Here is a 24,744-nt window from a genome sequence, read left to right on the forward strand (position 1 = left end):
TTCCAGGGGCAGGAGGCCCCAAGGGCAGGAGGCTCTGGAAGCAGGGGGTCTTGGGAGCAAGGGGCTCTGGGAGCAGGGGGCTTTGCCCTGCAGTTGTGGCCGGCCTTTTCCTCCTGGGACCTGCTGCCCCTGAGCTGTTTTCTCACATGTGGATTTTCTCACGGGGCTTGGGGAGCGCAGCTGTTTTTGCAGTCTTGTAGCCAGAGGAGAGAACTGGGCTGGGCAGGGGTGGACAGAGGGGAGAAGGCCAACTGCCCACTAAAGCAACTTTTGGAGAGTGGTGAGAGGCCAGCTCCCTCACTACTGCCCAATGATGCTAGTGACCTCTGCAGTCCCAGGGAGAAAAGAGCACCGGCGCTCCCTGACTCAGAAATCCAGCCCCATGTAATAATTAATAATAATAATAACAATAAAGATAATAATTACGGTATTTGTTAAACGCTTATTATGTGCCAAGCACTGTTCTAAGCACTGGAGTAGATGCAAAGTAATGAGGTTGGACACAGTCCCTGTCCTACATGGGGCTCCTAGTCTTAATCCCCATTTTACAAATGAGGGAACTGAAACACAGAGAAGTTAAGTGACTAGCGTAAAGTCACACAAGCAGAGGCGGGATTAGAACCCATGTCCTCTGACTCCCAAACCCATGCTCTTTCCACTAGGCCAGACTGCTTCCCTGCACCGCTTGCAAGTTGGTTGCAAAGCATTTGCCTGTTATTTGTTGGGTGTCAAAGGGTCCTGAAACAGGGCAGGCCCTACTGTTGCTGCTTTCCTCTACCCAATCCCTGGTTATCCACCCTGTAGGTTACCCAGGTTGTTGTTGAGATAGAGTACAGTCCTGGCAGTCAGAAGGATCTGGGTTTTAATCCCGGCTCAGCCACATGTCTGCTTTGTGATTTTAGGCAAGTCGTTCTCTGTGCCTTATCTGTAAAATGGGGATTAGGGCTGGGAACCCCATGTGAGCCCTTAATGACTGTCAGAATTATAATTAGAAAGGGTGTACTACTCAACCATGTGTGTGGATGAAATCCCAGCAGCAGCAAAACCACAAAAAATGCTCTGTGTGTGTGTGTGTGTGTGTGCGTGTCTGTCTGTCTGTCTGTCTGTCAGTCTGTCTGTCTGTCTTTCTGCCTTTCTAGTGGCTTGGCTACTTCTTTCTCTGACAGCCCCAGGCTGTATTCTTGACAGAGAGTAGTTTGGTGCGACTGGAGCTCTGATGGTTTACAGAACTTGGAGGGTATACGCAGGGTGCATGCACAGATGCCAACTTTCTCTGTGAGTTGCTGGCTACTGTGAGATTTGGCTTGGGGAGACAGGGAAAGGGAGCGGGGGAATTTCCTTTAGAGGACCCTCTTGATGAAGGCATCCTTAATTTGTTGTTTGGCCTAGAGAGGATGGTATAGCCCTTCCCTTCCCTCTCTGACCCTAATCACGTGTTGTGAGGTGGGGTGGGGTGGGGTTGGGGTATCCACCTGAAATTTTTTCTTAACTTCAGTGTGTGTCACCATCAGAAATACAGGGGGTTCATTGTGCAGCTTCTAGAGAGTGCGGGGGAGGAGGAGGCGGGCCATGCGGTCTGGTCCCCAAGGCACAGACCCTGGGGCTGGCAGAGGGGGCTGGGATTCTGGGATCTGCGGCCTGGGGGAGCCTGGCGGGAGGATCCACCAAGAGAGGTCGGCTGGACAGGTTTGGATGGACAGGCTCCGGGGAAAGGGACAGGTAGACAGGTGTTGGGCAGGTTTGGGTGGACAAGCTCGGGAGGGATAGGTTCGGTTTGGACAGGATTGGGATCAAAGGTTCGGGTTGGACAGCTCAGGTGGGCAGGTGTTGGGCAAGTTTGGGATGGACAACCTTGGGTGGGCAGGTTTGGGAGGGACAGGTTTGGGTGGACAGATTCAGGAGGGACAAGGTCGGGTGGACAGGCTCAGGTGGAAAGGTTTGGGATGGACAGGTTCGGGTAGACAGATTCGAGTGGGCAGGTGTTGGGCAAGTTTGGGATGGACAACCTTGGGTGGGCAGGTTTGGGGGGGACAGGTTTTGGTGGACAGATTCGGGAGGGACAATTTTGGGTGGGCAGGCTCAGGTGGAAAGAGGTTGCCAACTTGTACTTCCCAAGCGCTTAGTACAGTGCTCTGCACACAGTAAGCGCTCAATAAATACGATTGAATGAATGAATGAATGAATGAATGGTTCGGAAGGGACAATTTCGGGTGGACAGGCTCAGGTGGAAAGGTTCGGGATGGACAGGTTCAGGTGGACAGGCACGAATGGACAGATTCGAGTGGGCAGGTGTTGGGCAAGTTTGGGATGGACAACCTTGGGTGGGCAGGTTTGGGAGGGACAGGTTTGGGTGGACAGGCTCAGGTGGAAAGGTTTGGGATGGACAGGTTCGGGTAGACAGACACGGGTGGACAGATTCGAGTGGGTAGGCTCGGGTGGACAGGCTTGGGATGGATGGGTTCAGATGGGGAGGGCTTGGGTGAGCAAATTGAAAAGCAGCGTGGCTCAGTGGAAAGAGCCCGGGCTTTGGAGTCAGAGGTGATGGGTTCAAATCCCGGCTCCGCCAACTGTCAGCTGTGTGACTCTGGGCAAGTCACTTAACTTCTCTGTGCCTCAGTTACCTCATCTGTTAAATGGGGATTAAAACTGTGAGCCCCGCGTGGGGAAACCTGATCACCTTTTAACCTCCCCAGAGCTTAGAACAGCGCTTTGCACATAGTAAACGCTTAACAAATGCCATCATTATTATTATTATTATTAAATTCGAGACGGACTGATTAGGGAGGGACAGGCTTGGGTGGGCAGGTATTGGGCAAGCTCAGGTTTGGGGTGGACGGGGTGGGGAAGGGCTCGAGGGGGAAGGGGAAGGCCGGGGTGGTGAGGTCGGACGAGGACTGTGGGGGGGACCCTTCTGGGGAGGGGGGATCGATTCTGTTTGAGAGGTCGCCCCCTCTCCAACCCCCTCCGCTGCCTCCGCTGGGCAGCGGGGAGGGGGGAAGCTGGGGCCCCCTGCCCGTCCGCCCGTCGGTCCGTCCCTCCGAGGGCCCTGGCTGCTGCCCCGCCCGCGCTGCCCACGTCACCAGGGATCCCGGTTATAAAAGCCTGCAGACCCAGGAGAGACGCTGCCAGCGGAACACGGGGCCTGGAGGAGGTGGGGCACAGGGGCACAAGGGCAGAGGAGCAGAGGGGCACAGGGGCACAAGGGCAGAGGGGCAGAGGAGCAGAGGGGCACAGGGGCACAGGAGCAGAGGGGCACAGGGGCACAAGGGCAGAGGAGCAGAGGGGCACAGGGTCAGAGGAACAGAGGGCAGAGGGGCACAGAGGGCAGAGGGGCACAGAGGAAGAGGGGCACAGAGGCAGAGGGGCGCAGAGGGGCAGGGCCAGAGGGTGACGGGGCCAGAGGGCCGAGGGTGAGCGGGTGACGGGGTCAGAGGTCAGCGGGGGCCCCAGGGTGAGAGCGGGATGCTGTACTCGGGCCTGCTGTCGGAGGGCGGGCGGGCGGAGGTGGAGGCCCGGGAGGCGGCCTCCCTGCGCCAGCGCCAGCGCCAGCAGCAGTTGCAGCAGTTGCAGCAGTTGCAGCAGCGGCAGCAGGTGCAGCAGCAGCAGCAGCAGGTGCAGCAGCAGCAGCAGCAGTTGCAGCAGCGTCGGCTGAAGCAGGCGGTGCAGTTCCTGCACAAGGACTCTGCGGACCTGCTCCCGCTGGACGGGCTGAAGAAGCTGGGCAGCTCCAAGGATACGGTACACACATATATATGTATACATTATAGATATATATATATATAGAGAGAGATTTACATCCCCCGGGACAGGACCCCCGGCACCCCCCGACCCCCTCTCCAGCCGGAGCTCTATCCTCCCCATGCGGGGCGGGGGGGGCTCTCCTCTTCATGGAGTCTCTCCTTCCCCGAGGTCTCTCCCCTCTGTACGGGTCTCTCCCCTCCATAAGGGTCTCTCCCTCCCAGGGGTCTCTCCCCAGCCCGGGGTCTCTCCCCACCATGGGGTCTCTCCCTCCTTGAGGTCTCTCCCTCCCCGAGGTCTCTCCCCTCCCCAGAGTCTTTCCCCAGCATGGCGTCTCTCCCCACAATGAGGGTCTCTCCCCTCCATAGGGGTCTCTCCCACTTTGGGGTCGTTCCCTCCCCGGGGTCTCTCCCTCCCCGGGGTCTCTCCCTTCCCCGAGATCTCTCCCCTCCCCAGGGTCTTTCCCCAGCATGGGGTCTCTCCCCACAATGAGGGTCTCTCCCCTCCTTAGGGGTCTCTCCCCCCTTGGGGTCTTTCCCTCCCCGGGGTCTCTCCCCACGATGGGGTCTCTCCCTCCCCTGGGTCTCTCCCTTCCCCGAGGTCTCTCCCTTCCCCGAGGTCTCTCCCGTCCATGGTGTCTCTCCCCTCCACGGGGTCTTTCCCCTCCCCGTGGTCTCTCCCCACCATGGGGTCTCTCCCTCCCCGGATCTCTTCTTCCTCGGGGTCTCTCCCCTCCATGGGGGTCTCTCCCTCCTCGGGGTCTATCCCCAGCATGGGGTCTCTCCCCTCCATGGGGTCTCTCCCTCCTTGGGATCTCTCCCCAGCATGGGGTTTCTCCCTCCCAAGGGTCTCTCCCCACCATGTGGTCTCTTCCTTTCCCGAGGCGAGGTCTCTACCCTCCATGGGGGTATCTCCCCTCCTCGGGGTCTCTCCCTCCCCGGGGGTCTTTCCCCAGCTCAGGGTCTCTCCCTCCCCGGGGTCTTCCCCCAGCTTAGGGTCTCTCCCCTCCATGGGGTCTCTCCCTCCCAGGGGCCTCTCCCTCCCCGGGGTCTCTACCTCCCTGGGGTCTCCCCACAGCCCGGGGTCTCTCATGCATTCATTCATTCATTCATTCGTATTTATTGACCACTTACTGTGTGCAGAGCACTGTACTAAGCGCTGGGAAGTACAAGTCGGCAACATATAGCGACTGTCCCTACCCAACAACAGGCTCACAGGCTAGAAAGGGGTGACAGGCAACAAAACAAAACATGTAGACAGGTGTCAAAATCGTCAGAACGAATGGAATTAAAGCTATATGCACATTAACACAATAAATAGTCAATATATATATAGTAAAATAAATAGAGTAATAAATTTGTACAAATATATATACAGGTGCTGTGTCTCTACCTCCTCAGGGGTCTCCCACTGTCATCATCATCACCATCATCTTCAGTGGTATTTATTGAGCACTTGCCAAGTGCAGAGCACTGTAGTAAGTGCTTGGGGAATACAGTACAAACAGGCAGAAAGGTTTCCTGTCTACAGGGAGCTGGCTCTGGCTGGCTTTGTGTCCTCATCTCTCCCTGCCAGAAAGCTGGGAATCCTCCCTCCCACACACACACACACACACACACACACACACACTCACACATACACACTCCTGCTCTCCCACTCCATGGCTTCCTCGGCTATAACGTACTTCTGTGTCGAGGGAATAATGAACTCCATTGCTCCTCTGGTGAATTATTAATCATTCATTCAATCGTATTTATTGAGGTCGTCTTTTTTGCAGAGCACCGTACTAAGTGCTTGGAAACTACAATTAGGCAACAGATAGAGACAGTCCCTACCCAACAACAGGCTCGCAGTCTAGAAGATAGTGGTATTTGTTAAATGCCTACTATGTGCCAAGCACTGTTCTAAGCGCTAGGGTAGCCCACTGGTGGGTAGGGACTGTTTCTATATGTTGCCAACTTGTATTTCCCAAGCGCTTAGTACAGTGCTCTGCACACAGTAAGCACTCAATAAATACGATTGATGATGATGATGATGATGGTAGACACAAGGTAATCAGGTTGTCCCATGTGGGGCTCACAGTCTTAATCCCCATTTTACAGATAAGGTAACTGATGCCCAGAGAAGTGAAGTGACGTGCCCAAGGTCACACAGCTGACAAATGGGGGAGCCAGGATTAGAACCCATGACCTCTGACTCCCAAGCCCAGGCTCTTTCCATTAAGCCATGCTGCTTCTGGGAAAAAGAAGGAGGGAATGGGAGTTGGGCTGCCTTAACCAAGACCACCCCACTGGAGCCATCCAAACCCTCCCCACACTGGCCTGGTCCCATCCGGCCTGACGGATGATATTTCCCCTCCTTCACTTTTCTGTGCCTCAGTTACCTCACCTGTAAAATGGGAACTAAGACTGTGAGCCTCATGTGGGACAGGGTCTCTGTCCAACTCGATTTGCTTGTATCCTCACCAACGTTCAGTACAATGTCTGCTGCATATTGAGCACTTAACAAATACCATTAAAAACAGTGGAGGAGTTGTCACTTTTACTTTGGCTGCTGGTGGTTATTAAGGTGAAAGGGGGGAGCTCTGAGAGGGCAACATGCCCAAAAAAACCCACCCTAAATTCATTCATTCATTCATTCAATCGTATTTATTAAGTGCTTACTGTGTGCAGAGCACTGTACTAAGCGCTTGGGAAGTACAATGTAGAGTTGTGTTTAAACTAAAGTTCAGATCCAGACCTTTCAAATGGCAGATCAGGTGCTCAATTAATCAATTAATCCAAGGCATGTTTTGAGCACTTACTGCATGCAGAACACTATACTGAGCACTTGGGAGAGTGCAGTACATCAGAGTCGGTGAACACATAGAGTTGGTAGACATGTTCCCTGCCCAGGAGGAGCTTACAGTCTGGAGGGGGAGATGGACATTAAAATAAATTATGGATTAGTACTAAGTGCTGTGAGGCTGAGGGTGGGATCAATATCAAGGGTATTGGCAATACAGAAGGAAGAGGATAGGGTGTTGGGTCTCATTCACAGTTGGCCACTGACTCCTTAATATGAGGCTAAAGCTTTGTCCTCCTACGAAAGGTCTTGAGCCCCAGCTTCTGGAAAAGGGCACTGACCGAAGAAAGAGTAGGACCTGACCCTCTCAGACTTTAACGGTCCGGGGCCATGTGGTGGCCAGAACATTGCTTTGGGTTTAGTGGTCTCTCGGGCCTTCCTGAGTCATTTATGTTTATGCCACTTTCAGAGCTCTGCCACCTCCACACGCTTCATCTTTCCCCAGCCTCACAGACCCCTAGAAAGCATAGGTGCCTATCTCCACCCCGTTAAAGCAGTCTGGCTTTCTTTAACACATAAACACCTGCCGGATTTTGGCAGGATGAGGTAATCTTTGCAAGCAGGCTCCTCCTGGTCTTCAAATCTGACTTGAAATGGCTTCTCCAGCCATACGGGTCATGAATTTAACAGTCTCAGTGTGGAGGAGAACGGATGGTGGGTAGGTCTCCTTCTGTCTGCCTCCCCTTTGGCCGGGCCATGAGGGAGCCGACCGTTTAGGCCTCAGTTCCTGGTCCTGGGTTCTAACCGGCAGGGCGGTACCCGGACCAAATGAATATGATTTTACCAAGAAGATTGGCAATGGAACGAACATTGGTGCTCTGGAACAAACCGTGGTGCTCCCAACCACTGCCCACCTTGCCCTAATCGTACTTGAACTAAATGTTTAGTCCAGTCCTCCTGAACGGTGAATGAATTACAAACCGCAAGCTCGCCCAGAGCTCCTGAGGACGAGTTCCAGTTTAATGCTTGGTTTCTGGTCCATGACAGGGAGTTGTTCAGGATCTACAGAAAGCCATCCCCATACAGGCCCCGGCTTCCCGGGCTGTGGGCTGTGGCTCAGAGTGAAATGGACAGCCAGAGGAAGGGAGTCAGCAGGGCATTCATTTTGTGGGGAAAAGTCACCACCTCCCCCTCCTCGATCCATGCAGACCTTGGGAAGTTGGGGGTTCCCATCTGACATCTCCCATTACTGGGGGACAGCATTCACTGGGTCAGTAGCGTGGCAGCTGGAGACCCCAACTAGCCACAGAGAGTTGGGGGCTGCGTTAGTAGTTTCCTTATACAGTAGGGTTTTTTTTGTTTTGTTTGTTTTTCATTATGACTTGAGGTTGCCCTTTCCTGTTTCTGAGTGCTCTTATATACTGACCCTGTTCCTCTGGCACTGGACTGGCCCCAGATCATCTCATTCATTCAATCACATTTATTGAGTGCTTACCGTGTGCAGAGCACTGTACTTGGGGGAGTACAATACAACAATAAACAGACACATCCCCTGCCCACAATGAGCTTACAGTCTAGAAGGGGGGATGTGTAGAAGCAGAGTGGTGTAATGGAAAGAGCATCTCAACCCATGCAGACCCTCCGTAGGACATTTAAACCTAGTGCCCACTGAAACAGTGTGGCCACTTTAACCGCTTCAAGATCCAAGTCCTCCCACTGTTTCCAGGGAGATTTCATCCCAAGCAGTTGAGGGCCCCTACCCTCTCATTCATTCATTCTTTCATTCAATCGTATTTGTTGAGTGCTTATTGTGTGCAAAACACTGTACTAACTGCTTGGGAGGGTACAACACAACAATAAATAGACACAGTCCTTACCCACAACAAGCTTAAAGTCTAGGGTCTGGGGAGAGACAAACATTAATATAAATCAATAAATGACAGATATTCATTCATTCAATCATATTTATTGAGCGCTTACTGTGTGCAGAGCACTGTACTAAGCGCTTGGGAAGTACAAGTCGGCAACATATAGGGACGGTCCCTACCCAACAATGGGCTCACAGTCTAGAAGGGGGAGACAGACAACAAAACAAAACATGTGGACAGGTGTCAAGTCATCAGAACAAATAGAATTAAAGCCAAATGCACATCATTAAATAAATTCAATAAATACAATTGATTGATTGATCATTAACAAAATAAATGTACATAAGTGCTGTGGGGCAGGGATGATCAAAGGGAGCAAGTCAGGGCAATGCAGAAGGGAGTGAGAGAAAAGAAAAGGGGGGCGTAGTCTGGGAAGGCCTCTTGGAGGAGATGTGCCTTCAATATGGCTTTGAAGGAGGGTAGAATAATTGTCTGTTGGATCTGAGGAGGGAGGATGTTCCAGGATAGATGCAGGACGTGGGCCAGGGGTTGGCGGTGAGCTAGATGAGATGGAGGCTCAGTGAGGTTAGCATTAGAGCAGCGAAGTGTATGGGCTGGATTAGGGTTTCTGGGAAGGAGGTCCCACAGCCACCAAAAACACTGCCCTGTTTGAGAGAGTAGAACAGAAACAAGACACATGATCACTGCCCTTTAGGATCTTACTTCCTGATGGACAGACAAAAATTATTTATCAGGAGAGAGACCAAGAATATCATGGAAAGGAATACAAATGCATCAGGACGAAATAGCTGAATGAATGATTGCATGGAATAAAAACATGCCAATATATACTGATAAAAATATGCAGAAGTATACAAGGGCTTGAATGAAATATTTTAATGCTAAGGGTAGCATTGGGTTGATGAGATTGGGATGCAGAAAATTAATCAAAGAAGATTTCCAGGAGGAGATGGAAGCCTACCCTAGGCTCTCAGAACGCTTAGCCCAGAAAATCTTCCGTTCAAAATAATAATAATAATAATAATGGCATTTGTTAAGTGCTTACTATGTGTCCAACACTGTTCTAGATGCTGGGGTATATGCAAGTTAATCAGATCAGATGCAGTCTATATCATACAGTGGGTTCACAGTCTAAGTAGGAGGGAGAACAGGTATTGGATCCCCATTTTAAAGAAGTAGAAACTGAGTTGCAGATAAGATAAAGTAGAGGAAACTGAGATGCAGATAAGTTAAGTGACTTGCTCAAGATTACACAGCAGAGAAGTGGCAGAGCCGGGATTAGAACCCAGGTCCTCTGACTCCTAGGCCTGTGCTCTTTCCACTAAACTACGCTGTTTCTCTAGTTTGTTCATCTGCTTCTTCGGTTTGTCTAACCTGCCTGCTGCAGTGGAGGCTTGTTTCTTCTTGATTAGAGAAGCAGCGTGGCTCAGTGGAAAGAGCACGGGCTTGGGAGTCAGGGGTCATGGGTTCGAATCCCGGCTCTGCCACTTGTAGGCTGTGTGACTTTGGGCAAGTCACTTAACTTCTCTGTGCCTCAGTTCCCTCATCTGTAAAATGGGGATGAAGACTGTGAGTCCCCCATGGGACAACCTGATCACTTGTAACCTCCCCAGTGCTTAGAACAGTGCTTTGCACATATTAAGTGATTAATAAATGCCATTATTATTATTACTATTATTGTTGTCTGTAAAATGCTGGGTAGGGACTGTCTCTATATGTTACCAACTTGTACTTCCCAATCACTTAGTACGGTGCTCTGCACACAGTAAGCGCTCAATAAATATGATTGATGATGATGATGATGATTGAGACTATGAGTCCCACATGGGACAGGGACTGTGTCCAACCCAATTTGCTTGTATCCACCCCAGCACTTAGTACAGTACCTGGCACATAGTAAGCACTTAACAAATACCATAATTATTATTATTATTCCTGTCCAGTCTTGGTGGTGGTTAAGCACTTTCTTAGGCTCAGACTCCAGCCTTCCGATTTGCAGGGAAAATTACCCTAATTCCTGGAAGCCTTAAGGGTGAGTGAGGAAGTCAGGACATAGGTAGACAAATGATACTGTTTACCTCTCCCATGTTGATAAAAGAATTACCAGATGAAATTTTATGAGCATAGTGGGGTTCCCTACCCACTGCATGAGGATATTACCTCACAGACCTGTGAGGGCACAAACTAAAGGAAAATAATTTTCCTTTCCCTGATTCCTAAGAAGAGGTTGCCAGGCCTTCTGGAAACCTACAAGAGGGGCTCTGACGTCAGTAATTACACCTGGGATTACTTGGCATTTTTATGTTCTCAACTCCTTTCACATTAATTATTTCATGCCCTACCGACCTTCCTGGCAGTTTAGATGGGGAAATGGAAGCTCAGAGAGGATATGCCTCCTTACCTCCTTCCCTTCCCCACAGCACCTGTATATACGTATTTATGTTTGTACATATTCATTACTCTATTTATTTATTTATTTTACTTGTTCATATCTATTCTATTTATTTTATTTTGTTAGTATGTTTGGTTTTGTTCTCTGTCTCCCCCTTTTAGACTGTGAGCCCACTGTTGGGTAGGGACTGTCTCTATATGTTGCCAACTTGTACTTCCCAAGCACTTAGTACAGTGCTGTACACACAGAAAACGCTCAATAAATACAATTGATTGATTGATTGATTGATATGCAATTGGCCAAGATCTCATAGGAGGGCAATGGCCAAGCTAGGCCTAGAACCTAGCACTCCTGACTCTCAATCCACTGCTACTGGCCACTATCCTTCTTTGCTTCAGAGCTGAAACTAGTGGCATGGCCTGGCGGAAAGAGCTCCGGCCTGGGAGTCGTTTACATGGGCTCTACTCTGTGCTCTGCCTTGCCGTTTGAACTTGGGTAAGTCACTTCCTTGGGCCTCAATTCCCTCATCTGTAAAACGGGGATTCAATTCACTCGTTCCAAATTGGACTGTGAACCCCATGTAGGACTGGGACTGTGTCCGATCTGATTCCTTTGTATTTACCCCAGGTCTAAGAACAGCACTTGACAAATAGTAAGCACATAACAAACACCATAATTAATATCCCGGGATGGGCAATGTCTAAGACATTGCCTTTCTTGGGCTGTTTCTGAACAAGTGGCATCGTTTCATTTTTCTTCTCTGGGTCCCGGATTTCTGGGATCCCTGGGCCTGTGAAGGGGAGAAAATGCTTCCTCTTCTTGGCCTTTCTGGGGCTGGTCTAGTCCACCGTCCTCCCCCAGAGCAGATAAGGCTAAAACAGCCACCCCAGGGTTCAAGTGGGTCTCAGCAGCTATTTGTGGGTCGATGTGGCTGCCCCTGTAATAGTAATGTTGGTATTTGTTCATTCGTTCATTCAGTCATATTTACTAAGTGCTTACTGTGTGCAGAGCACTGTATTAAGTGCTTGTGAAGTACAAGTCAGCAACATATAGAGACTGTCCCTACCCAACAATGAGCTCACAGTCTAGAAGGGGGAGACAGACAACAAAACAAAACATGTAGTCAGGAGTCAAAATTGTCAGAACAAATTGAATTAAAGCTAAATAGAATAGTAAATATGTACAAGTAAAATAAATAGAGTAATAAATCTGTACAAACATATACAAGTGCTGTGGGGAGGGGAAGGAGGTAGGGTGGGGGAGATGGGGAGGAGGAGAGGAAAAAAGGGGGCTCAATCTGGGAAGGCCTGCTGGAGGAGGTGAGCTCTCAGTAGGGCTTTGAAGGGAGGAAGCGAGAGCTAGCTTGGTGGATGTGTGGAGGGAGGGCATTTCAGGCCAGTGGAAGGACGTGGGCCAGGATTCGACGGCGGGACAGGTGAGAACAAGGCCCAATGAGGAGATGAGCGGTGGCAGAGGAGCGGAGGGTGCGGGCTGGGCTGGAGAAGGAGAGAAGGGAGGTAAAGTAGGAGGGGGCGAGGGGATGGACAGCCTTGAAGCCAAGAATGAAGAGTTTGTTAAATTTGTTAAGCACTTGCTATGTGCCAAGCACTGTTCTAAGAGCTGGGGTAGACACAAGGTAATCAGGTTGTCCCATGTAGGGCTCACAGTCTTCATCCCCATTTTACAGATGGGGTAACTGAGGCCCAGAAAAGTTCAGTGACTTACCCAAGATCACACAGCTGACAAGCGGCAGAGCCGGAATTAGAACCCACAACCTCTGACTCCCAAGCCCGGCTCTTTCCACTAAGCCACGCTGCTTCTCTATAATAATAATGATGGCATTTGTTAAGCACTTACTAGTTGCCAAGCACTGTGCTAAGCACTGGGGGTGATACAAGGTAATCAGGTTGTGTCACATGGGGCTCACAGTCTTAATCCCCATTTTACAGAATGAGGTAACTAAGGCACAGAGAAGTGAAGTGACTTGCCCAAAGTCACCCAGCTGACAAGTGACGGAGCCAGAATTAGAACCCATGACCTCTGACTTCCAAGCCCAGGTTCTTTCCAGTAAGCCACGCTGCTTCTCTGTACTGTGTGAAAGTGATTTCGAACTTAGACCCTCTAGAGATGAAGGGGAAAAATGTGGTCTGATCGCTTGAGAAATTGTTTTGTTTTCTGAATGGTCTCTTGGAGAAGGGCCAGGAAGACCAGGCTCCAATTCCTCAATTTGACTGTCAGATTCTCCTTCCTTAGTGCTTAGTACAGTGCTCCGTACACAGTAAGCGCTCAATAAATACAATTGAATTAATGAATAAAAAACATTTCTATTTTAGCCTGAAACTAAAATTATGGAGAGTCTGGAGATTCCCCTTTCCTTTTAGAAAAAATGAAATAAATCAATAAAAATAATGGGACATTCCTCAGAGATTCAGGTTACTCTTCAGTGGTGATTCGAATGCAGGTCCCTTTGGAGCCCACTGCTAGGTCCTCATTCCAGTCGGCCTCCTGCCCAACTGAATAATGATAATAATAGTAATAAGCACTTAGTACAATGCTCTGCACACAGTAAGCGCTCAATAAATACGATTGAACGAATGAATGAACAATAATAATAATAATAATAATAAGCATTTGCTATGTGCCAGGCACTGTACTAAGCGCCGGGATAGATACAAGCAAATTGCGTCAGACTCAGTCCCTGTCCCACGTGGGGCTCCAAGTCTTAATCCCCATTTTACAGTGAGGGAACTGAGACCCAGAGAGGTGATGTGGCTTGCCCAAGGCCACACAACAGACAAGAATTGGAGCTATTAGAACTAGGTTCTTCTGATTCCCAGGCCTGTAGTCTGTCCACTAGGCCAAGATGTTTCCCCATTGTCCCCTACCCGGCCCGTTCACATTCACCGTGGCCTGGCCCGGCTGGGAGAAATCCCTGGGAGCCCGGCAGGCCATTTCCCCATTCCCCTGGAATATTCTAGATGGAGCTGGCAGCTCCGTGTCACCAGGGTTTGTGCGAAGCTGCGTGGAAGGTATCTGTTATTTGTTAAGCACTTACTACGTGCCAAGCACTGTTCTAAGCACTGGGGGAGATACAAGGTCATCAGGTTGTCCCACCTGGGGCTCACAGCCTTAATCCCCATTTTCCAGATGAGGGAACTGAGGCACAGAGAAGTTAAGTAACTTGCCCAAAGTCACACAGCCGGCCGAGCCAGGATTAGAACCCACGACCTCTGACTCCCAAGCCCGTGTTCTTTCCACTGAGCCGTGCTGCTTCCTGAATCTGATTTTCCGTGTCTTGTCTCTGGTTTGGCTCAGCCATTTCTGATGACTGCTGTCTGCATATTTAGCAGACGAGGAACTCAAAAGCCACTAGGGTGAATGAATGATGGGGTGAGAGAGAAGCTGCAGAAAGCCCTCCTTTTTTCCCAATTTGGGGTTAATTCAGACTGGTTTGTCTTATGAACCTGCACCCCTGTGGGTTCTGCCCCTCCCTGAGTGGTTTGGAGTTCAGCTAGTAGCCATTAAGGGCATTCCTTAAAATGGATGTCCCTGAGTAGAACTATTACCACAGCAAAGAAGCACCTTAGCCTAGTGGTTAAAATAAAAAATAAATAATGGCATTTATTAAGCACTTATATAAGTGCTGGGGAGGTTACAAGGTGATCAGGTTGTCCCATGTGGGGCTCACAGTCTTCATCCCCACTCCACAGACGAGACAACTGAGGCACAGAGAAGTGAAGTGACTTTCCCAAAGTCACACAGCTGACAAGTGGCGGAGCTGGGATTTGAACCCATGACCTCTGATTCCAAAGCCGGGCTCTTTCCCACTTGTCTGCTGTGTGACCTTGGACAAGTCACCTAACTTCTCTGGGCCTCAGTTACCTCATCAGTAAAATGGTGATGGAGACTGTGGAGACTACATAGGACAAGGACTATAACCAACATGATTTGCTTAAGCTCAAGCCTGGTAATCAGGAGGACCTGGGTTCTAATCCCGGCTCTGCCACTTGTCTGCTGTGTGACCTTGGGCACTTCACTTCTCTGTGCCTCAGTTACCTCATCTGTAAAACGGGATTAAGACTGTGAGACCTTTGTGGGACAGGGACTGTGATTAGCTTGCATCTACCCAGTGCTTAGTACAGTGCCTGGCATAAAGTAAGAGCTTAACAAATACCAGGAAAAAAAATCTTAGCAGAGTCTTTTGCTCCACTGTCATTCATTCATTCATTCAATCATATTTATTGAGCATTTACTGTGTGCAGAGCACTGTACTAAGCACTTGGGAAGCACAAGTCAATTCCTTGGTCCAGTCTGTGGCTTCCATGGCACTTAACGGCGGCTGTGAACGTCCTGGGTAGGAGCGATTCCCACGCTCCACAGAACCGCCCTCCACGGATATGTCTATATCTGTAATTTATTTATTTATATTAACATCTGTCTCCCCTTCTAGACTGTAAACTCACTGTGGACAGGGAATGTGTCTTTTTATTATTGTATTGTACTCTCCCAAGTGTTTAGGACAGTGCTTTGGGCACAGTAAGTGCTCAATAAATGCGATTGAATGAGTGAATGCTCTGCACATAGTAAGTGCTCAATAAAGGTGATTGACTGACCGATTGACCGGTCTTACAGAAAGGAGGTCAGAGCTCTGGTCTGAGCGTGGACCACAGTTCTAGGTGACTGAGCTCATGGTGTCTTTGTGGGGTTCACAGCGGAGGCCTCTGCCTGCTCGTGGTTGAAAACTTTGTGCTTACTTAGGTGGTTTTGCAGGAGTGATGGAGGAGACCCCTGAATCGGACCGACTCGGCTGCAAGAATTGTGGGGCTGTGGGATGGAAATGGGAGTGATTTTTCTTAGAGATCCTTCAGTATGGGGAAGACTTCTCCTGCCAAGGCTGGCTTAGGATCAGGGCTGCCTGAAGGCAAGGGGGAAGGAAGAGAAGTAAATCAGATCTTACTCAGGGGATTAAGACTGTGAGCCCCAGGTGGAACAACCTGATTACCTTGTATCCCCCCAGTGCTTTGAACAGACCTTGGCACATAGTAAGCGCTTAACAAATGCCATCATCATCATCAAGGGAGAGACCCCAGAACCCCCATTCGGAAAGACTATGAAGAAGGTGATTTTAATTTGGAACATACTACAGTCAATTCCTTCAAGTGGGTTCTTGGTCCTTGGACTGAGGCTCCTCTGTTATTCTTGGCAGAAGACTTCATCCTCAGTATTAGTACAGTGCTCTGCACACAGTAAGCGCTCAATAAATATGATTGAATGAAATCCTCAGTAGCGCTCCCCCGATTAAGCCGTCTTTTTCCCGACTCGCTTTCCCTTCAGGATCTGTGACCTTTGGACATTTGATATTTGCCCCACCCATAAACCCACAACCCTTAAGTACACATTTTTAAATTAAATATTATAAATGATTTATTCATATTATTGTCCATCTCTCCCTCTAGACTGTACGCTCGTTATAGACAGGGAACGTCTGCTAATTCTGTTGTATTCTCCCAAACACTTAGGGCAGTGATCTGCGCATAGTAAAGCGCTTAGAACAGAGCTTGGCACATAGTAAGGGCTTAACAAATACCATCATTATTATTATTAAAGATGAATACATGTTTGTACATATTTATTACTCTATTTTATTTGTACATATTTATTCTATTTATTTTATTTTGTTGATATGTCTTTTGTTGTTTGTCTCCCCCATCTAGAATGTGAGCCCGCTGTTGGGTAGGGACCATCTCTCTATGTTGCCAACTTGTACTTCCCAAGCACTTAGTACAGTGCTCTGCACACAGTAAGCGCTCAATAAATACGGTTAATAGTAATAGTAATAGAGCTGCCCTTCCCCCAGGGATTCTGTTGTTCTACAGCTCTCTGATGGTGAAATGGGGTCCAGGTGTGTGCCCCCACCTTCCCCGCAACTGCCACATCCCGTACAGCCTGGTAGAGAAGGGCATAGCTGGGCAAAGTGCCAGATTGAGAAGCCTGAAGCCACCCCCACCCGACGTGACTGCAGCCACCCACATTGCCAGATTTCCAGTCTGCCAACTCTGGGTTGGAACTATGTCCTCAAGTAATTCCCAGCTCCTTCTGGCCTTCAACTAGGCTCAGGAATACATTCCTCAGGGTCAGGAGTGGAGGGAAGAAGAAAGGGACAGGCCACCTCCAGGTTAGAAGGGGAAGCATGAGCCAATATGGCTAGCTTAGTTTCATTATATATATATATATATATTTGTACATATTTATTACTCTATTTTACTTGTACATATCTATTCTATTTATTTTATTTTGTTAATATGTTTGGTTTTGTTCTCTGTCTCCCCCTTCTAGACTGTGAGCCCACTGCTGGGTAAGGACCATCTCTATATGTTGCCAACTTGTACTTCCCAAGCGCTTAGTACAGTGCTCTGCACACAGTAAGCGCTCAATAAATATGATTGATTGATTGATTGATTGATCAGGGGAGCCCTGGAGTACCAGGAATGCCTAGAACATGAGATCAAGCAGACTAGATCCAGTAATAATAGCAAATCATAGTATCTGTTAAGCGCTTTCTAGGTTTAAGCACTGTACTAAGTGCTGGAGAAGATGCTGGATAATCAGATCCCTCATGGGGCTCAGAGTCCCAGTAGGAGGGACAATGGGTATTGAATCTCTCCCCCTTTTAGACTGTGAGCCCACTGTTGGGTAGGGACTGTCTCTATGTGATGCCAATTTGTACTTCCCAAGCGCTTAGTACAGTGCTCTGCACATAGTAAGCGCTCAATAAATACGATTGATTGATTGATTGATTGATTGAATCTCCATTTTGCAGATGAGGGAACTGAGGCCCAGAGAAGCGAAGTGACTTGCCCAGGATCACATAGCAGACAAGTGGTGGAGCTGGGATTAGAACTCAGGTCCTCTGATTCCCAGGCCTGGACTCTTTCCACTAGGCCACAGTGCTTCTCTATCTTGGATATGGGACCTGGACTGCAAGAAGTTAGGCAGAATTGAAAGTCCATGGTCAGAACTGAAAATAAGACCTTGGGTTGCGTGGTGATAGGAGGTGAGGATTCTAGGTCAGGAGCCATAGGGTGAGGAAGAGGGAAAAAAATTATGGTATTTCAGCCCTTACTATGTGCCAAGCACTGCTGTAAGCACTGGGGTAATAATAATAATGATGGCATTTGTTAAGCGCTTACTATGTGCAAGGCACTGTTCTAAGCGCTGGTGGGGTGTACAAGGTGATCATGTTGTCCCATGCTGGGCTCACAGTCCTCATCCCTGTTTTACAGATGAGGTAACAGGCTCAGAGAAGTTAAGTGACTTGCTCAAGGTCACACAGCAGACATGTGGAGGAGCTGGGATTAGAACCCATGACCTCTGACTCCCAAGCCCCTGCTCTTTCCACTGAGCCATGCTGCTTCTTCTAGACTGTGAGCCCACTGTTGGGTAGGGACCGTCTCTATATGTTGCCAACTTGTACTTCCCAAGCGCTTAGTACAGTGCTGTGAACACAGTAAGCGCTCAATAAATACAATTGAATGAATGAATGAATGCTTCTCACAGAACCCTTGGATTCAAAAACAGGCGATGGCCACAGAGGAAATTTTGGGCAGGGATTTGGTCCTGTCCATTTACTGCAAATTCCCTTGGAGGGTGTTTGGAAGGAAGTCAGCAGTAAACCACCACGCCAACCTTGTGTTTAAACCCTGGGTTGGCTGATAATAATAATAAGCACTTACTATGGGCCAAGTACTGTATTAAACGCTGGGGGTGGGAAAAAGACAATCAGGTCAGATACCTTGTCCCTCAAGGAGCTCATGGTCCAAATAGGAGGGAAAAGAGGTATTGAATTCCCATTTTACAGAGAAGGAAACTGAAGTCCAGAGAAGTTCAGTGACTTGTCCAAGGTCACACAGCAAGCAAACGGTACAGCTGGGTTTGGAACTCATGTCTCCTGATTCCCAGGCCTGGGCTCTTTTCATTAGGCCATGCTGCTTTTCTGATTGGATCCTGCTTCTGAAGGACAGGATTTTTGCGGCGATTGGCCTTTGATTCCTTCTCTGCCTGCCTTGTATGAACAAGTAAATCTGTAAAATGGGGATTAAGACTGTGAGTCCCCCATGGGACAACCTTGTAACTTCCCCAGAACAGTGCTTTGCACATAGTAAGTGCTTAATAAATGCCATTTTTTTAAAAAAAAAGTAGGTCTGGGGTGAAAAGGGTTTGCTTGGAGGAATGCCTTTCCCAGTGGGATTGGGGACGTTAGAGGCGTGTGCTCTCTTGACAGCCTCCAAATGCCCAGTCTTAGTTGAAAAACAAGTCACTCTTTCACTCATCTCAGGCGAGTGTAACACAGCGCGGTTATCTGAAATCACTGGGCTAGATACAAGATCATTAGATCAGGCACAGTTTCTGTCCCCAGCAGGAGGGACAGCAGGTTCATCCCCATTTTACAGATGAGGAAACTGAGTCCCAGAGTGGTTAAGAGACTTGCCCAGGGTCAACCACCAGGCCAGTAGCAGAATTGAAAATGGGGCCTGGCCCCCACTCCCAAATTCTTTCCACTAAGCCATAAGGGAGGAAGGCAGATGTAGATGTTTTGGTGGGCTGGACTTTTGAGATCTTGTGGGCAGGGAACGTATCACGGCTTTGTTTTGAACTTCCCAAGTACTTAGTAGACTGCATCGTGCCCAGTGTGTGCTCAGTAAATGCTGCTATTCAATAATAATAAGAAGAATAATAACAACATGGTACTTGTTAAGCGCTTACTATGTGCCAGGCACTGTTCTAAGTGATCATGTTGGGCATAGACCCTGTCCCATGTGGGGCTCACACTCTTAATCCCCATTTTACAGATGAGGGAACTGAGGCATGGAGAAGTTAAGTGATTTACTCAAGGTCACCCAGCAGACATGTGGTAGAGCCGGGATTAGAGCCTAGGTCATCATCATCATCAATCATATTTATTGAGCGCTTACTATGTGCAGAGCACTGTACTAAGAGCTTGGGAAGTACAAATTGGCAACATATAGAGACAGTCCCTACCTAACAGAGGGCTCACAGTCTAAAAGGGGGAGACAGAGAACAAAACCAAACATACTAACAAAATAAAATAAATAGAATAGCTATGTACAAGTAAAATAAATAAATAGAGTAATAAATATGTACATACGGAGATGTACATACATAAATATGTACATACGGGAACGGAGTCCCGGCCATCTAGGTCCTTCTGACTCTCAGGCCTGTGCTCAGTCCACTAAACCACGCTACTTCTCAGCCTGGCCCAAAGAGGGAACCGAGAAAGGGGCTACCAGAGGAAGACCTGCTCCCCACAAAGCAGCCCCAGCTGGTAGCCAAAGGTAGATCTGGGATGGGTGGGATTCACTTGGTGGAAATGATAAAAATAACATTAAAAATAATTATGGTATTTGTTAAGCACTTACTATGTTCCAGGCACTGTATTAAGGACTGGGGTGAAAACAAGCAAATTAGTCTGGACACAGTCCCTGTCCTGGGTGGGACTCACAGTCTCAATCTCCATTTTACAGATGAGGTAACTGAGGCCCAGAAAAGTGAAGCAACTTGCCCAAGGTAACACAGCAGACTAGTGGCAGAGCTAGGATTAGAACCCATGACTTTCTGACTCCTAAACCCATGCTCTATCCACTACACCATGCAGGAAGACTGTGAGCCCCCCGTGGGACAACCTGATCACCTTGTAACCTCCCCAGCCCTTGGAACAGTGCTTTGCACATAGTAAGCACTTAATAAATGCCATTATTTATTTTTTATTTTAACCACTGGGCTAAGGTGCTTCTTTGCTGTGGTAATAGTTCTACTCAGGGACATCCGTTTTAAGGAATGCCCTTAATGGCTACTAACTGACCTCCAAACCACTCAGGGAGGGGCAGAACCCACACGGGGGTAGGTTCTTAAGACAAACCAGTCCGAATTAACCCCGAATTGGGAAGAAAGAATGGCTTTCTGCAGCTTCTCTCTCAACCCCATCATTCATTCACCCCAGTGGCTTTCGAGTTCCTTGTCTGCTAAATGTGGAGACGGCAGTCATCAGACAAGGCTGAGCCAAACCAGAGACAAGACACGGAAAATCAGATTCAAGAAGCAGCACGGCTCAGTGGAAAGAACACGGGCTTGGGAGTCAGAGGTCGTGGGTTCTAATCCTGGCTCGGCCGGCTTTGTGACTTTGGGCAAGGAAAGTCAGCCAGCCAGTGGGATGGGTGTCGGCCGACAGGCCCGCTCTGGACAGCCAGGCCTCCTCAGATCCATCTCTGGACTTCTGCTGATGTCAGCAGATGGGATCAGGCTCGCTGTTATTGGGGAGGAAGACAGCCAGATCTGCTTCACGTCCATTCATTCAATCAGATTTATTGAGCTTTTATTGTGTGCAAAGCACAGTACTAAGCACTTGGGAGAGTACAATATAACAACAAACTTACACATTCCTAACAACGAGCTCCCAGTTTGGAGGGGAAGACAGACATTAATATAAATAAATAGATAAATAAATCACAGATATATACAGATATCTACATATCTTCCCCTTTTCCCCTCTGCCCCCATCCTGCTTCCCTGGGGAAGGTTCTGCCCTCCAGCTAAGCTGGAAGCGGCGTTCCCAACCAGCCAGCCCTGAGAAGGCCGGCAAACTTAAATAGCCAGAATTAAAGTGATGGGTGAAAATGGGTGGCAGAGCCGGGAGGAGGCTCATCAAAGGAGTTGGAAACTGGGCAGTGTTTTCTCACTCCTTCCAGTTGATATCCTCTCCCTGGCCTGTTTTCTTCTTTCTGCCCACACATACACACACTCACTCATTCACACCTCCTTCAAAATGCGAATATATATGCACACACACACATACACCCCCCCCCGCCCCCCCAATTTCAGCTTCCTTTAAAAAAGCTCTGGCAGGGCAGATTCAGTGAGTGCCAAGCTGGCATCTTGGGGGCTGCAGAGCTATTTGGGGGAGATTATTCGTGTCCCTTGCATCTTTTCCTGGAAGCTCTCAACGCCTCCGAAATACACAGGGCAGCTCCACCAGGACCCGGGGCTGACAGGCCTGAGTCATCCTGGCTCAGCCTTGTGGATGCTAATCAAGCGGAACATATCATCAATGATACGAACGGCATTTATTTAAGCTTTTACTGTGCGCAGAGCATTGTTCTAAGTGCTTGGGGGAATACAATAAAACAGCATGTTCCCTGCCCACAATGAGCTTTCAGTCTGGAGGATTATAATAAAATAACTATAATAATAATAATAATAACAATAATAGTATTTGTTAAGTGCTTACTATGTGTCCAGCCCTGTAATGTCCCACGCAGGGCTCACAGCTTAAGTAGGAGGGTGAACAGATATAAGCATGAGCTTATACAGAGTTTTTGTACTCAGTTGGTATTCAAAGGGGACCACTGCAGGGTTTCAGAGTTTTAGAAAACATGTGGGAGGTCAAGATGGGGCACCTCTGTCTGGTCCCCAGTGGAACCCAGGAAAGGGACCTTGATTTACCCCCTCCCTCGGGCATGTCAAGGTTGGCCAGAGGAGCCCAGTGGGACCTAATATTCCTTCCTTCCTTCATTCAGTTGTATTTATTGGGTGTTTACTGTGTGCACAGCACTGTACTGAGCACTTGGGAGAATACAGTACAACAATAAACAGACACATTCCCTGCCCACATCTGCCTGGGATTATAATTAGGGGACCTTTTCTTTCTTCCAGGTAGAAATTTACCCAAAATTAACAATCAAGAGAAATAAAAGTCTTAGGAGCCCTAGGGTTCCTAGGAGTTTACATGCTTATTATTATTATTATTACGGTACTTGTTAAGCACTCACTATGTGCTTACTTTTCTAAGCACTGGGGTAGCTACAGGTTCAACAGGGGGGACACAGTCCCTGTCCCACATGGGGCTCACCGTCTTAATCCCCATTTTACAGATGAGGTAACTGAGGCCCAGAGAAGTGAAGTGACTTGCCCAAGGTCACACAGCAGACAAGCGGCAGAGTCAAAATTAGAAGCCAGGTCCTCTGACTCCGAGGCCTGTGCCCTACCCACTAAGCCATACTGCTTCACAGACAAGAGGGAGAGGTTAGTCTCTACCTGTCCCTTTGCCCACCAAAGCTGTTTCACCAAAGTGTCCTATCCCTTTCATCCAGAGAAAATGCACATTTAGAATCAGCTTTGGCCGCATCCAGTTTATTTTCAAATGTGCTGAGAAGCAATGTTACCTCCTGGAAAGAGCATGGTTGGTTGAGTCAAAAGACCTGGGTTCTAATCCAAGCTCCACTACTTGCTTGGTTGTGTGGCCTGGCCCCATCACTTACCTCGGTGACAGTTCGCTACCAACCTCTCGATCACCTCCTATCTCTGGCCTGAAACACCCTCCATCCTCATATCAGACAGATAGTTGCTCTCTCCTACTTCAAAACGTTATTGAAGGTGCATCTCCTCCAAGAAGCCTTTCCTGACTAAGCCCTCCTCTCCTTTTCTCCCACTCCCTTCTGGGCCACTCTTACTTGCTCCTTATTCATTCTCCCTCTCATCCCCATAGCACATATGTACATATCTGTATCTATCTGTAATGTATTTATTTAGCTGTGTATTTACTTATATTAATGTCTGTCTCCCCCTCTATACTGTAAGCTCCTTATGGACAGGAATATGTCTGTCTGTTGTTTTAATGTATTCATTCATTCATTCATTCAATCATATTTATTGAGCACTTACTGTGTGCAGAGCACTGTACTAAGCGCTTGGGAAGCACAAGCTGGCAACATATAGAGACGGTCCCTACCCAACAGTGGGCTCACAGTCTAGAAGGGGAAGACAGACAACAAAACAAAACATATAAACAAAATAAAATAAATAGAATAAATATGTACAAATAAAATAATGTACTCTCCCAAGCGCTTAGTACAGTGCTTTGCACACAGTAAGTGCTCACTAAATACAATTGAATGAAAGAATGAATGAACTTCTCAGTGCCTCAGTTCCCTCATCTGTAAAATTGGGTTTAAATGCCTATGGCTCCTCCCCTTTAAACTGGGAGCCCCTTTTGAGACAGACTGTCTCCCATTTTATTGTATTGTATCTACCCCAGTGCTTAGCACAGTGCTTGCACCTCAGTTACCTCATCTGTAAACTGGGGATCAAGGCTGTGAGCCCTATGTGGGCAGGGATTGTGTCCAACCTAATTACCTTGTATCTACACCATTGCTTAGAACAGTGCTTGGCCTATAGTAAGTACTTAACAGATACAATTATTATTATTATAGAAAGAGCGTATCAAATGCCGCAAATATAATTATTGCTATGATTATTATGCTCAATCATCTCACTGCCATGTAGGTTACAGACAGTCATGGCTCCTGTTCCAAAGTCGAGTTCTGATTTCCCACCCTCCACCGGTCCACTTAGCCCTGGTACCTTCCTGGGATCGTGGGTCAGTCTGTCCCCATCTTTGAGGTCCTCCCAACCCTCTTTCCCTCAGCCCCAGCCATTCCCACCAAGGGTGACTGGGGAAGGGGGACTGTCCTTTTGTCAAGGAAGAGGAAGACACATCCTCCACCGTCTGGGATGAGGAAGATGCCCCTCTGTTTGCAGGCTATAGGATGGAAGAGATGACTGTGGGCTCACAGTCTAGAAGAAGCGCTCAATAAATATGATTGATTGACTGACCTCTCGGGGAGGTCTGTCCAGTTAGGGATTCCATAGCCCCAAACGTAACATCTTTCTGCATCCTGGGAATCTTATGCCAAGAGGTCCATCCGCCATTTCCTGGTGGAGGTGGGTTGCCAAAAGCAGGGGTGCTGAGGCTGTGGATGTCCCAGCTCAAGGGACATACATGCAGAGGCCTTCCCCGACTAAGCTCTCCTTTCCTCTTCTCCCACTCCCTTCTGTGTCGTCCTGACTTGCTCTCTTTATTCATCC

At 48.4% G+C, this 24,744-nt stretch overlaps 1 protein-coding gene across 1 annotated transcript in view; it reads left to right on the forward strand.

Moving 5' to 3' along the window:
- Positions 1-3,462: 3,462 nt before the first annotated feature.
- The window catches only part of NRIP3 (nuclear receptor interacting protein 3), a 33,212-nt gene continuing 11,930 nt past the window's right edge, over positions 3,463-24,744 (forward strand). Inside the window, exon 1 of the mRNA XM_038764823.1 lies at positions 3,463-3,738. Coding sequence (XP_038620751.1) covers positions 3,463-3,738 — 276 coding nt within the window. The remainder of the gene's footprint in view (positions 3,739-24,744) is intronic.

This window comes from Tachyglossus aculeatus, chromosome 22, assembly GCF_015852505.1.
Source record: "Tachyglossus aculeatus isolate mTacAcu1 chromosome 22, mTacAcu1.pri, whole genome shotgun sequence".
Classification (NCBI taxonomy): domain Eukaryota; kingdom Metazoa; phylum Chordata; class Mammalia; order Monotremata; family Tachyglossidae; genus Tachyglossus; species Tachyglossus aculeatus.